Genomic DNA, 13,529 nt, shown 5'->3' with positions numbered 1-13,529 from the left:
TCGCATCCACTACAAGATGGTGCTTGCCTACAGAACAGCAAGAGGAACTGCCCCTCCCTACCTTCAGGCTATGCTCAAACCCTACACTCCAACCTGAGCACTCTGTTCCGCCACCTCTGGTCTCTTGGCTCATCCCACCCCTACGGGAGGGCAGCTCTCGCTCAGCCCAGTCCAAGCTCATCTCTGTCCTCGCACCCCAATGGTGGAACCAGCTTCCCCCTGAAGATAAGACAGCAGAGTCCCTGCCCATCTTCCCGAAAGCACCTGAAACCCTACCTCTTCAAAGAGTATCTTAAATAATCCCCCTCCTCACCTCGACCCCCCCCCACTCTGACTGTGCTGATAGCTACTTTATTGATGAAAAGTGTACTTACTATGTCCCACCTAGCTATCTTACACACACACACAGAAAAAGACACACACACACACACACACACACACACACACACACACACACACACACACCACACACACACACACACACACACACACACACACACACACACACACACACACACACACACACACACACACACACACACACACACAGGGATACAAATGGAGACACACACACATGCATAGACATACATACGTGTTAACATGCACAGAAATACTCACAAACGTATGTATACACACACAAATCACATGCACACACAGTAACACACCAACATACGGTAAGTAGTGAAACACACACAGTGTGACTGACTGACTGACTGACAGTTCATATCGAACAGACAGGCCCAGACATAGCAGGGCTGGTGATGAGAGGCAATTAGGCACATTCTTCAGGATGATAATAGCTCAGTAAAACCCTGCTGACGACCTATAAACATTTTCATAACTACTGTATCTATCTGTCCGAAACGAGAGACCGGGAGATGAACAGATGATCAAGCAAATGGTACAGTGCCTCCGGGCTTCAGGTCAGCCAGGGTGTAATACAGGAACACAGGGCGTTAACTCCATGATTCTGATACACAGACACACCCATGCGTTCAGGCACGAATGCACACACACACACACACACACCACACACACACACACACACACACACACACACACACACACACACACACACACACACACACACACACACACACCACACCCCCCCGAGAAAAAGACACACACACACACACACACACACAGCCACTTACTCTGACAGGTGGAGATGTCACAGTATCTCCAGTAGATTCCTTCTTCATGGTCAGCGATGTAACACCACGGCTGGACGTCACCATCAGGGTTCCTGGAAGGAGGGATGAAGAGAGAGAAGGGAGAAGGAGGGGAAATAAGGGGGAGAAAACACAAATAAAAAGAGGTTATCGACCCAAAAACTGGAAACTGAATATTGAATAAAATATTGCGGGAGAGTCGATTTTGAGATTTTGTCTGTCTGTGGTGCAAATGATCATCTCCCTACTGCAACAACCCCACTAGGCGCTAGCTCGTCGCTTTGCTCTGTTTGTTATGTTAGCCTGTGTTCTGGTCCTCAGTGGCCTGACCATGCATGTCCAGCAGACCCCGGCCTAGACAGTGGGCTCTCAGACAGGCAGACAGTGGCCTAAAGGAACGTGGGGTCTTTGTTGTGGTTGAGACAGACAACTGTCCTGGGGCGAGAATGGAGCAGGGCCTTTTGTCTGAAGGGGCCACGGTCATTTGAACCGCCACTCTGCACTTTTAACCCGTCAAACCTGACAGCCTGGCCCCTTTTGTCCCCCGTGGCGCTTTGGCTGTTTTGGTTTCACTGACGGGAAGGGAGGGAGAACATACACACATCCAGACAGGGCCTTTGAGCAACTGTTAGTTTCTGTGAACTGTCTATACTGTCTGTGTGCTTTGTTCAATTAATTTTACTACTTCTCTTACCCTTTATAAGGGGTTTAATGAAGAGTTTGAAAAGGGTTTATAAGAAGGTTATAAACTGTTAATTACGTAATAAATAGCTACATAGACACCCTTTGGAGCACATATCCCAGTGTGTGGATTAGGCTTGGGCGGTATCCAGATTGTCATACCATAACGTACCGACCTTGCACTGAACACAAGGGGCGCTATTTTCAAACCCCACTGATCCTCTGTAATCTGAAGGTTAACAAAGCTAACAAGTACATCTCAAATCCCATAGAGAATGCTAACTAAATGCTAACTAAATGCTAACGAGCGCATTGCCAACATTTTATGCAGTGTCTGTACAGGACAGACATCCCAGCTTATAAAGTTATATAAGTGACTCCAGAATGCTACTTACAGTTTGCGGAACGCACAAAACAAATATTAGACAGCAAGGCTCTTGATCCAGGACTGGATTCTCTGCTGTTACCAAGCGAAGCTTGATTTTGGAAGAAGCTAACCACTTAGCTAGATAGCTAATTAGCTACTAAATTAGCAAACCAAATGCACAACCTCACGACATTTAGCACATTTTAGAAATGTTACTTAATAGATATAAGATACCTTGCGAATGGTGCACAACAGTGAGTGACTCACAAGACTCCGGTCTCTCGTTGTTGTGTGCTTGTAAACAAACACCAAGAGCTTGGGGACTACCGGTAAGTTGTATAATTAAAAATTATGTGACAGGTGAAATGAAGAACGCAATCTTCTTTATCTCCTAACTTATTGCACAAGTTGACTGCATGTGTTTAACTTAAGTAGCTACAAATATTCAAATGTATAAAATAAACGTCAACAAAATTGTTTCAACGATATTGACGGTAATGAAAAACCATCCCGTGGCTATTTCCAGATACCCAGGTATACGGTATATACTGTCCGGTATACCGCCAAAGCCTAGTGTGGAGCCTTTTTTTCAATAAGGTGCACAGGGCAACAAAAAACCCATCCTAGGTCAACGGAGGAAGGATCTTCTTTAGGAGCATTACTGTTGTCCTTTTCTCAGCTCTGACTGTAATTGCCCGGGACCTATTCTCTTCTTTTCTATTCTCTTTTGACGTTCTTCATTGTAAAAAAGCCCGGGGCCTCAGCTATCCCATTTCAGCCCTATTGTGGGGGAAATGCGGAAGGGCGTTTCCATTCCTTTTCTTCTCCTATAAAAAACACTTTCCAGGGTCTCTTCCTCTCCTTTCACAGGGCAGAAAAAGGTTTTTGAGCAAGATGTCGTTTCAGGAACAGAGGATTGTTTTTGTTCGTAAGGGGAAGCTTTAACCTAGGGATGGGGTTGAAGTCGAGCTATGTACTATGGACATTTGGATCTTTTTTTTTCCTCCGTTAGGAGAAAATAATCCCTCTCTTCCTCCTAACCGTGGACTCGTCTCCCAAATGGCAGCCTATTCCCTATATAGTGCACGACTTTTGACCCGATTCAAAAGTAGTTCACTATGTAGGTAATAAGGTGCCATTTAGCACTCTATCTGACTATGCAGCCATATATTCTTTCTCGTATCTCATACCCTAAATATGAAACCCCGGAATTGTTTTCATTTCCATTATTTCCATGTAAATTTAGTGTAAAGTGCAGCCTGCCACGCACACAGGAAACACAGTACTTGTTTTCCACTCGGATTGGGACACTCTAGTCCAGGGTTGTGAAACTCATTCCATGGAGGGCCTAGTGTCTGCAGGTGTTAAGTTTTTCCTTTCAATTAAGCCAAAGACAACCAAGTGTGTGGAGTTCCTTACTAATTAGTGACCTGAATTCATCAATCAAGTACAAGGGAGGAGCGAAAACCCGCAGACACTCGACCCTCCGTGGAATGAGTGTGTCACGTGCTCTAGCCTGATCTTCTCCATTATCTCTATGGTAATACACCCAGTCTCTGGGGCTGTTGGGGCTGACACCTGTTTGTCTGGGTGGAGGGGATACTATGATGACGGTAAAGATAGAGAGGTAGCTAGGTTCAAATCTCTAGGGAACAAACACAAGTTACACGCAAATGTACAAACGCACATGCACGCAAATAGAAACACGCACACATAAGCGCACACACACACACTACTCTACACCAATGCACTCACACAAACACACAAACACACATTGGACCTGTCAAACTGCTCTATATGATATGAGGTTATCCATCACCTATAGTCAATAATCTAATTAACCTAATCACAGCCTCAGGAGGGCATCATCCTGAACACACACATCACTTGCTTAGACACACACACACACACACACACACACACACACACACACACACACACACACACACACACACACACACACACACACACACACACACACACACACACACACACACACACAACCGGTAGCTTTGATCAACAAACGTTCAGTTTTCTGGCCCTGTCTCTGGCCCTGAACCCCCTGTGATGGAGGGAGGGAGGGGGTGGAGGTGAGGAGAGGGGTGAATGAATGGGTAAACCCACATGAAAGAGGAGAGGCATTATCCCCAACCTCGAGGTGTGGAGGTGAGAGGGGACATGGAGGATGGAGAGGACAGGTGGAGAATGGGCTGTGGTAGGGAGAGAAAATCCATAATTTTAACCTTTTAGTACAGAGAAAGACCGCTGCCTAAGTGGAGATGCTCTGGCTCTGATATAGTAGCTCTAGGGGCGTATGGATTTGGTGTGTGTGTGTGTGTGTAGTGTAGTGTGGGGGGGCTGGCAGGAGGGGGGGTGTACTGTGTTTGTGTCTGTGTTTAACTCCTCTGTTTTAGCTAGCTGCTAGGCAGTGTTTTAACTGGGCAGTGTGGCTTACATCTGAGAACAGAGAAAAACAGCTGTTCCCCGCTGGCCGCTGTTCAAAAGACTTTTCTTTAATAACCATTTTCCAAGTAACCCTAATCATAAAATGTATGATAAACTTAAAAATATCTGGCACGGCATAGCCATAAAAAGCTCTGAATCGTCAACATCAGAGAGGAGAAAACCTGCAATGCTGAGCAGCATAGAGCTGGGCTGGAAATAACATGCTTTTCTGTGTGAGGCGGTCGGTCTGTTCACCCAGGACTCATGCTATTAGCAAGCCACTAGCCTGCGGTTCAGAGCTGGGTTCAAACACTATTTGAAATAATGTGCTTGTTTGAGCTTGCCTGTTGCATTGGAACCAATAGAAGAGTCCTACAGCTGCAAACCCCACACATCTGTGACTCAGACTAAAGCAAATGCTGAAGGTATTTTAAATTGTATTAGCGTAGTATTTGGCCACTCACTGAAGCCACAGAGAAAATATGATAGTTGAAAACCCCTTCGTAAAATGACAGTGTAAAACTTTTGAAGAGGGTTTGAGAGGCTTGTTTGGTTTAGGTTTTGAGGTCAGGAGAGGATCAGAGGCTGACTGTCAATTTCCCTCGAGAGCAAAGAGATAGACAGAGAGAAGGAGAGAGTGAGTGAGTGAGTGAGTGAGTGAGTGAGTGAGTGAGTGAGTGAGTGAGTGAGTGAGTGAGTGAAAGAGAGCGAGAGAGAGAGAGTTCCAAATAGTGACAGGGATTGGCTTTCATTTGAGTGATAGATTCACTGTCAAATCCGTGTATTAGTTTGTGGCCAGCGACTTTTACACAGAGAGTGCCACAAATTGTCTGTGCCATTTCAATTTGAAAATGACAACGGCGTTATAAGTCCTGGCTGTGACGGACTATACACAGCCCCAATCTGATGTAATTCCACAAAATGTTATGTGGTGAAATTGCAAGCTTGTGAAATGTAACACGTTTTGTCCACCATAGGAAATTAGCGTAATATATGTCACAAATATGTCACATTAATTATATATTTGAATATATGATGATAGTAAACATAGCACACTCAAATATTTTTACAGCAATTACTTCTATTTCTTCATACTTTAGCAATGGAGAGAGTTTAAAAATGCTCCTAAGCACAATTTCTCCAGGCGCTCTAGACTAGAGCTCTCCGTGGTCATCTCTGACTGTGGTCACAAAAAAAGCCCATGGCATTTATTGTAAGAGTAGAGGTGTAAACCCCGGTGTCATGGCTAAATTCCCAACCTGGCCCCATTCCATCATGGCCACCTAATCATCCTCCTCTTTCCTAATTGGCATATATCACTCCTCATCTCTCCACCTGAAAGCTGATGTGTGGTGAGCATCCTGTCACAAAAATGGTTGCCGTGCATCATCCAGGTGGGTGCCGCACATTTGTGGTGGATAAGGTGAGTTTCCCCCTACTATGCAAAGCACTTTGAATACCTCAGTTGGTAGAAAAGCGCTATATAAATATAATCAATTATTTATTATTATTATTATTATTAGAGCGTCCAAAGGGTCTGTGCAGCAGGCTGAATGTTTGATGTCCCTTCTTATGATAACCGTCTTCTGGTAGATGTAAAGGCTTTCCCAAATACCTTCTCAATTACCTACAAAGTTACTTATGCCTACCTGGTAAACTGATATCATGATAATTTGCATCAATCCAGTGGCAATGTGTTTACCAAACTCTGCAATTACATGTGCCTAGTTGAATTAAAGGGTATCTACAGTACAACATACAATGACATTGTAGACGATTCTGTGCTTCCAACTTTGTGGCAACAGTTTGGGGAAGTCCCTTTCCTGTTTCAGCATGACAATGCCCCCATGCACAAAGCGATGTCCATACAAATATGGTTTGTCGAGATCGGTGTGTAAGAACTTGACTGGGAACTTGACACAGAGCCCCGACCTCAGCACCTTTGGGATGAATTGGAACGCGAACTGGGAGCCAGGCCTAATCACCCAACCTCACTAATGCTTGTGGCTGAATGGAAGCAAGTCCCCGTAGCAATGTTCCAACATCTAGTAGAAAGCATTCCCAGAAGAGTGGAGGCTGTTATTGCAGCAAAGGGGGACCGACTCCATATTAATTTGGAATGAGATGTTCGACGAGCAGGTGTCCACATACTTTTGTTCATGTACTGTATGTTTAACACTGTGCTAGCCTATACAGTGCATTGGGAAAGTAGTTAGACCCCTTGGCTTTTTTCACATTTTGTTACGTTACAGCCTTATTCTAAAATGTATTAAATAGTTTTTTCCCTCATCAATCTACACACAACACCCCATAATGACAAAGCAAAAACTGTTTTTTTTTATGTTTGCTAAATTATAAAAAATAAAAACGGAAATATCACCTTAACTTTGTTGCAGCACCTTTGGCAGCGATTACAGCCTCAAGTCTTCTTGGGTATGACGCTACAAGTGTCGCTGCACAGCTATTTTCAGGTCTCTCCAGAGATGTTTGATAGGGCTCAAGTCCGGACTCTGGCTGGCCACTCAATGACATTCAATGACATTGACTGGCCACTCAATGACACTGGCTGGCCACTCAATGACATTCAGAGACTTGTCCCGAAGCCACTCCTGTGTTTTCTTGGATGTGTGCTTAGGGTCATTGTCCTGTTAGAAGGTGAACCTTTGCCCCAGTCTGATGTCCTGAGCGCTCTGGAGCAGGTTTTCATCAAGGTTCTCTCTGTCCTTTGCTCCGTTCATCTTTGCCTCCGTCCTGACTAGTCTCCCAGTCGCTGAAAAACATCCCCACAGCATGATGCTGCCACCACCATGCTTCACCGTAGGGATGTGCCAGGTTTCCTCCAGGCGTGAGGCTTGGCATTCAAGCCAAAGAGTTTAATCTTTGTTTCATCAGACCACAGAATCTTGTTTCTCATGGTCTGAGAGTCCTTTAGGTGCCTTTTGGCAAACTCCAAGCGGCTGTCATGTGCCTTTTACTGAGGAGTGGCTTCCGTCTGGCCACTCTACCATAAAGGCCTGATTGGTGGAGTGCTGCAGAGATGGTTGTCCTTCTGGAAGGTTCTCCCATCTCCACAGAGGAACTCTAGAGCTCTGTCAGTGTGACCATCAGGTTCTTGGTCACCTCCCTGACCAAGGCCCTTCTCCCCCGATTGCTCAATTTTGCCGGGCGGCCAGCTCTAGGAAGAGCTGGTGGTTCCAAACTTCTTCCATTTAAGAAATGATGGATCCCACTGTGTTCTTGGGGACATTTAATGCCGCAGAAATGTTTTGGTATCCTTCCCAGATCTGTGATCCTGTCTCGGAGCTCTACGGATAATTCCATCGACTTCATGGCTTGGTTTTTGCTCTGACATGCACTGTCAACTGTATAGACAGGTGTATACCTTTCCAAATCATGTTCAATCAATTGAATTTACCACAGATGGACTCCAATCAAGTTGTAGAAATATCTCAAGGATGATCAATGGAAACAGGATGCACCTGAGCTCATTTTTTAGTTCCATAGCAAATGGTTTGAATACTTATGTAAATGTAAGGTATTTCTGTTTTTTATTTTTAATACATTTGCAAAAATGTCTAAAAACCTGTTTTCTCTTTGTCATTATAGGCTGTTGTGTGTAGACTGATGAAACAAATTGAATAAGGGTGTAGCATAACAACATGTGGAAAATGTCTAAGGGTCTGAATATTTTCTGAATGCACAAACATACACTGAACAAAAATATAAATGCTGCAACATGTAAAGTGTTGGTCCCATGTTTCATGAGCTGAAATAAAACGTCCTGCAAATGTTCCATACCCAAAATAAAAATCTTATTTTGCTCATATTTTGTGCAGAAATGTGTTTATATCCCTGTTAGTGAGCATTTCTCCTTTCCCAAGATAATCCATCCACCTGACAGGTGTGTATCAATAAACTGATTCAATAACCTGACAGGTGTGTATCATATCAGTAATCTGATTAAACAGCATGATCATTACATAGGTGCCCCTTGTGCTGGAGACATTAAAAGGCCACTCTAAAATGTGCAGTTTTGTCACACAACACAATGCCACAGATGTCTCAAGTTTTGAGGGAGCGTGCAATTAGCATGCTAAATGCAGGAATGTCCAACAGAGCTGTTGCCAGAAAATGTAATGTTACATTTCTCTACCATAAGCCGATTCATTTTTAGAGAATTTGGCAGCACGTCTAACCGGCCTCACACCCGTAGACCATGTGTAACCACACGAGTCCAGGACCTCCACATGCGGCTTCTTCCCCTGCGGGATCTTCTGAGAACAGCCACCCAAACAGCTGATAAAACTGTGGGTTTGCACAATGGAATAATTACATTTTTTTTCTTTGTTTATTGATTTTCAACACCAGCATTTACAACATAATTGCACTTGTAAGTTATTTGGTAATATAAAACAACACATCAAAGACAACAATACAGCAAAACAAAGAGAGAGACTAATAAAAAAAATAAAAAGACTAGAAAAAATATATATTTTGATACAATTGTTACAGGTCAACTAGCACAGATACAGTCTTTAACATCCGAGATGTTGTGTATACACATACCAGGCCTCTTACTTCACCAATATATAAATATACACCACTCTGGAACTGCAGGGAAATGTAGTTGTTTAACATAAGAAAAGAAGGGAGCCCACATTGCATAGAATTTGTCTATAGACCCATTGAATGTGTGTTAAATTTTTTCCAACTTTATGCAATTCAAAACGGATTTAATCCAAAGAGCATGAGAAGGGGGTGGAGGATTTTCATCTAAGTAAAATTAATCGTCTCGCTAACAAAGTGACGAAGGCAATTACATCCTTATTCATTTTGGTCAATTGTATTGTGGGTAAGGAAACCCAAAAATAATGCAATAAAAGGGTCTGGCTCGAGCTGTGTGCCGCTTAATTCTGAGAGTGTGCTAAAGATGTCTTTCCAGAAACCAACAAGAGATGGGCAACACCAAAACATGTGTACATGATTAGCAGGAGACTGGTTACATCGTACACAATTAGGGTTCACATCCTTGTAAATCTTGGATAATCTTGCTTTGGTCCAGTGGGCCCTATGAATGAGTTTGCATTGAATGAGACCGTGTCGAGCGCAAATAGAAGAGGTATCTACCTTTTTGAGTGCCCCTTCCCATAGTTCATCAGATATTTCCTCACCCAGTTCCTCCTCCCATGAGGAATTAATATTGTTTAATGAGGTGGTTTGTAGTGAGCAAATTTGACTATAGATTACTGACAAGGGCCTTTCAGAGTAGGAAGTGGGATAAGAAATGTGTCAAACTGTGTTTCACCAGGAAGGGTGGGGAATCGGGGCCCTATGCTGTGGACATAACTCCGGACTCCGAACCTAAAGAAATGATGTCTGGGGAGACCAAATTTAGCTGATAATTGTTCAAACGTACTAAATGTATTGTTAATATAGAGTTCTCTGAATCTTTTAATACTGAGACTATGTTGAGAAAGCACCATCAACCATAGATGTGGGAAAAGCTGGGTTTGAGGCTACCGGAGCAAAAGAAGAGCTTGTCTGAAACCCAAAGTGGCGCCTAAATTGATTCCAGATCTTCAATGTTGTTTTGACACATATATTTTTGGTGAAGGAGGAGTCAGGGCCTGTAACGGAGGAGTGAGCGAGGGAAGACAATGATGGCGGTATAGATGAGGCGGCCTCCATCTCTAGCCAAATTGGGGATGGGAATATCTCTCTGCTCTGTAACCAGTACTGAATGATACTAAGGTTAGCGGCCCAATAATAGAATGTGAAATCCGGTAGAGCTAGACCGCCATCTGGTTTGGGCCTCTGCAAAAGCTGTTTTCGTATCGTAGGGGGCTTTTTGTCCCATATAAAAGGTAGAATTAGGCCGTCAATGTTTTTGAAAAATGTATTGGGAAGAAAAATCGGTAGGCACTGATAGAGATATAAGAATTAGGGAGAGTATTAATTTTAATATAATTACTTCTTGCGACTAAGGAGAGGTGTAGCAAAGACCAGCGTTCCAAATCGTCCTTAGTACAGGTTAGAAGAGGAGCAAAGTTGGCTTGAAAAAGGTTTTCAAATCTGATTGTGACATGTACCCCGAGATAAATAAAACTACTGTGAGCAATTTTAAATGGCAAGTTATGTAAAGATTCAGTTTATACCCTGATAGGTGACCGAAGGATGTGAAAGTAGCAAGTGCAGCAGGAACAGAAACAGAAAGGTTGGATGTGTATAATAATAAATCATCTGCATATAAAGACATTTTGTGTTCGTGTCTGTATCTGACTATACCTTTGATGGGGTTGGAGCGAAGTGCTATTGCAAGTGGTTCTATGGCGAGGGCAAACAGTAAGGGACTTAAAGGGCAACCCTGGCGTGTCGATTGTTGCAAAGGGAAGCAGTCTGATTGAGTGTTATTCGTCCTGACAGAGGCTTGAGGGGATGAGTACAGAAGTCTTATCCAAGTCATGAATTTGGAGCCAAAGCCGAATTTATTTAGAGTGTAAAAAGGTATTTCCATTCCACCCGGTCAAATGCTTTCTCCACATCCAGGGATATAATGGCTTCAGAGGCATTGGCGACAGAAGGATTATATATAATATTAAATAATCATCGAAGATTGAAGAATGAGTGTTTAATAAATCCTGTTAAATCCGGAGAGATAATTGATGGGAGGACTGTTTCCAGACGCATTGCCAGAAGTTTGGCTAGAATTTTATAGTCAACATTTAGCAGGCTAATTGGACGGTATGATACACAGTCAAGAGGGTCTTAGTGTTTTTAAAGAACAAGACAAATGGTTGCCTGAGCGAGAGTCTGTGGGAGAGCACCATTTACAAATGCTTCATTGTACATTTCAATTAGAATAGGGGCTATTTTGGAGATAAACTTTTTATAAAACTCTGCCGAGTAGCCGTCAGGCCCTGAGCTTCTCCCAGATTGAAGGGATTTGACAGCATTACACAATTCTTCAACAGTGATCGGCTGCTCTATTTTTTTAACCAAATCCCGGCTGACAGAAGGCACAGCAAGTGAGTGGAAGAAATCATCCAATTGCAATGTATCTGCTTTACTTTCAGAAGTATATAAAGACTGGTAAAATCTCTTGAACTCATCATTGATCCCCCTAGGGTCTAATGATATCCCAGACGATGTACGAATTTTAGGAATCTGGTGCGATGATGATAGTTGACGTACTGGCTTTATTTCCTTGTTCATAGTAAGTGCTCCTAGACTTGACAAGCAGTTCAGTAACCTGGTCTGTTAATAATGTGTCATATTCTGCTTGCAAAGTTAAATATTCCTTATAAATATCCGGAGATGGTGAAATGGCATAAATGTTATCTAATTGGGCAATACAGCGTGTTAACATAGATAGACTATCCTTTTTCAGTTTGTTCTCATGTGCAGTGTAGGAAATAATTTCACCTCTGATATAAGCTTTCAAAGTATCCGAGAGAGTAGACGCAGAGATGTTTGGGATTCTATTTGTACTCGTGAAAAAGTCGATTTGACCCAAAACAAAATTGACAGTGTTCATTACTGAGCAGTTGAGTATTTAGCCGCCAAGGCAGTCGCAGATTGTCAACAGATTGAAAGACTACTTCCATAGTAACAGGGGCGTGGTCAGATACAACAATTTGATTATGTGAACATGAAGATATGGAATGGAGAAGTCTGTCATCTACAAAGAAGTAGTCTATGTGCGTAAAAGTGTGGTGAACCGAAGAGAAAAAAAGAGTATGCTTTTCCAGAAGGATTAAACATTCTCCAAGGGTCTGAAACTGCGAATTCAGACATAAATAAATAAACTCTAGCTGAGGTTGACAAGGTAGAAGGTTTAGTAGAAGATCGATCCAAATGTGGATCTAACCAACAGTTAAAGTCACCACCTAAGATCAACATATGGGAAGACATATCGGGGAGTTTAGAGAGAACCAATTTGAAAAAAATCCCCATTGTCCTAATTATGAGCCTAATTATTAACAAGAAGTACATTCGTATTGAGCAGCCTACCACTGACAATTATGTATCTACCATGGGGATCTGCGATCACATTAGAATATGTAAAAGGTGCCGATCTGTGAAGTTAAATAGCCAACCCTCTTTCATTACTCTGAAATGAGGAATGGAACACCTGACCCACTCATCTGCACCTAAGACTTGAGTGTTGTGATACCTTTAGATTAGTTTCTTGGAGAAAGATGATGTGAGCTTCCAATTGATGAAGGTGGTGTAGCACCTTACTATGTTTAAATGGGTTATTTATGCCCCTGCAGTTCCAAGTAAGAAAATTAGCCGGATCACAGCCGGATGGGCTACACTAGGCTGTCATGTCTTAAGAGAGAGAGGACGTGTAAAGGACAAGGCACAATGTAAACTAAAGATCTTAGTTGAACCTAATAGCGCAAATTTCAAAAACAAAGACAAGCGACGAAGCACAAAAAACATATAAAAACGATATACAAATAAAGAGGGAAAAACCCCTTCCCTCACAACCTCCCTTGCCAAAGCATCTCCCCAACTGAGATGCAAGCAAAACCCTAAATACAAAAAAAGTTTCTAGCAAAGCTTGATAACTCTTACTCTGTGATACCTGAAATGTGTGACCATTTAACCAGAGTAAACCAAACATACATAGATTGGTCCCCAGCAGAGTCTACAGAAAACTAACCTTGGTTAAGAGAGGTTTAAGCCCAATACAAATGGTAAAACTACGACTGAACCATGAAAACAGACAGATATTGGCATTAGAGGTGGCTTAGATCAAAATAAAATATTAATGATACAAATAAAAAACAATAATGTGAGTGGAATAGTACATACATACATACATACATACATACATACATACATACATACATACTCTC

The 13,529-nt window shown here is 42.6% G+C and overlaps 1 protein-coding gene across 3 annotated transcripts in view; it reads right to left on the bottom strand.

The window, feature by feature from the left end:
* Positions 1 to 13,529, bottom strand: part of LOC106584901 (kremen protein 1) — a 124,473-nt gene that overhangs the window by 47,124 nt on the left and 63,820 nt on the right. For all 3 annotated transcript variants that reach the window (XM_014170565.3, XM_014170566.3, XM_014170564.3), the window contains exon 3: positions 1,155 to 1,246. In XM_014170565.3, coding sequence (XP_014026040.1) covers positions 1,155 to 1,246 — 92 coding nt within the window. The remainder of the gene's footprint in view (positions 1 to 1,154; positions 1,247 to 13,529) is intronic.

This window comes from Salmo salar, chromosome 24, assembly GCF_965601325.2.
Source record: "Salmo salar chromosome 24, fSalSal1, whole genome shotgun sequence".
In the NCBI taxonomy this organism is placed as follows: Eukaryota; Metazoa; Chordata; class Actinopteri; order Salmoniformes; family Salmonidae; genus Salmo; species Salmo salar.
This window is presented reverse-complemented; position numbering and strand designations above follow the sequence as displayed.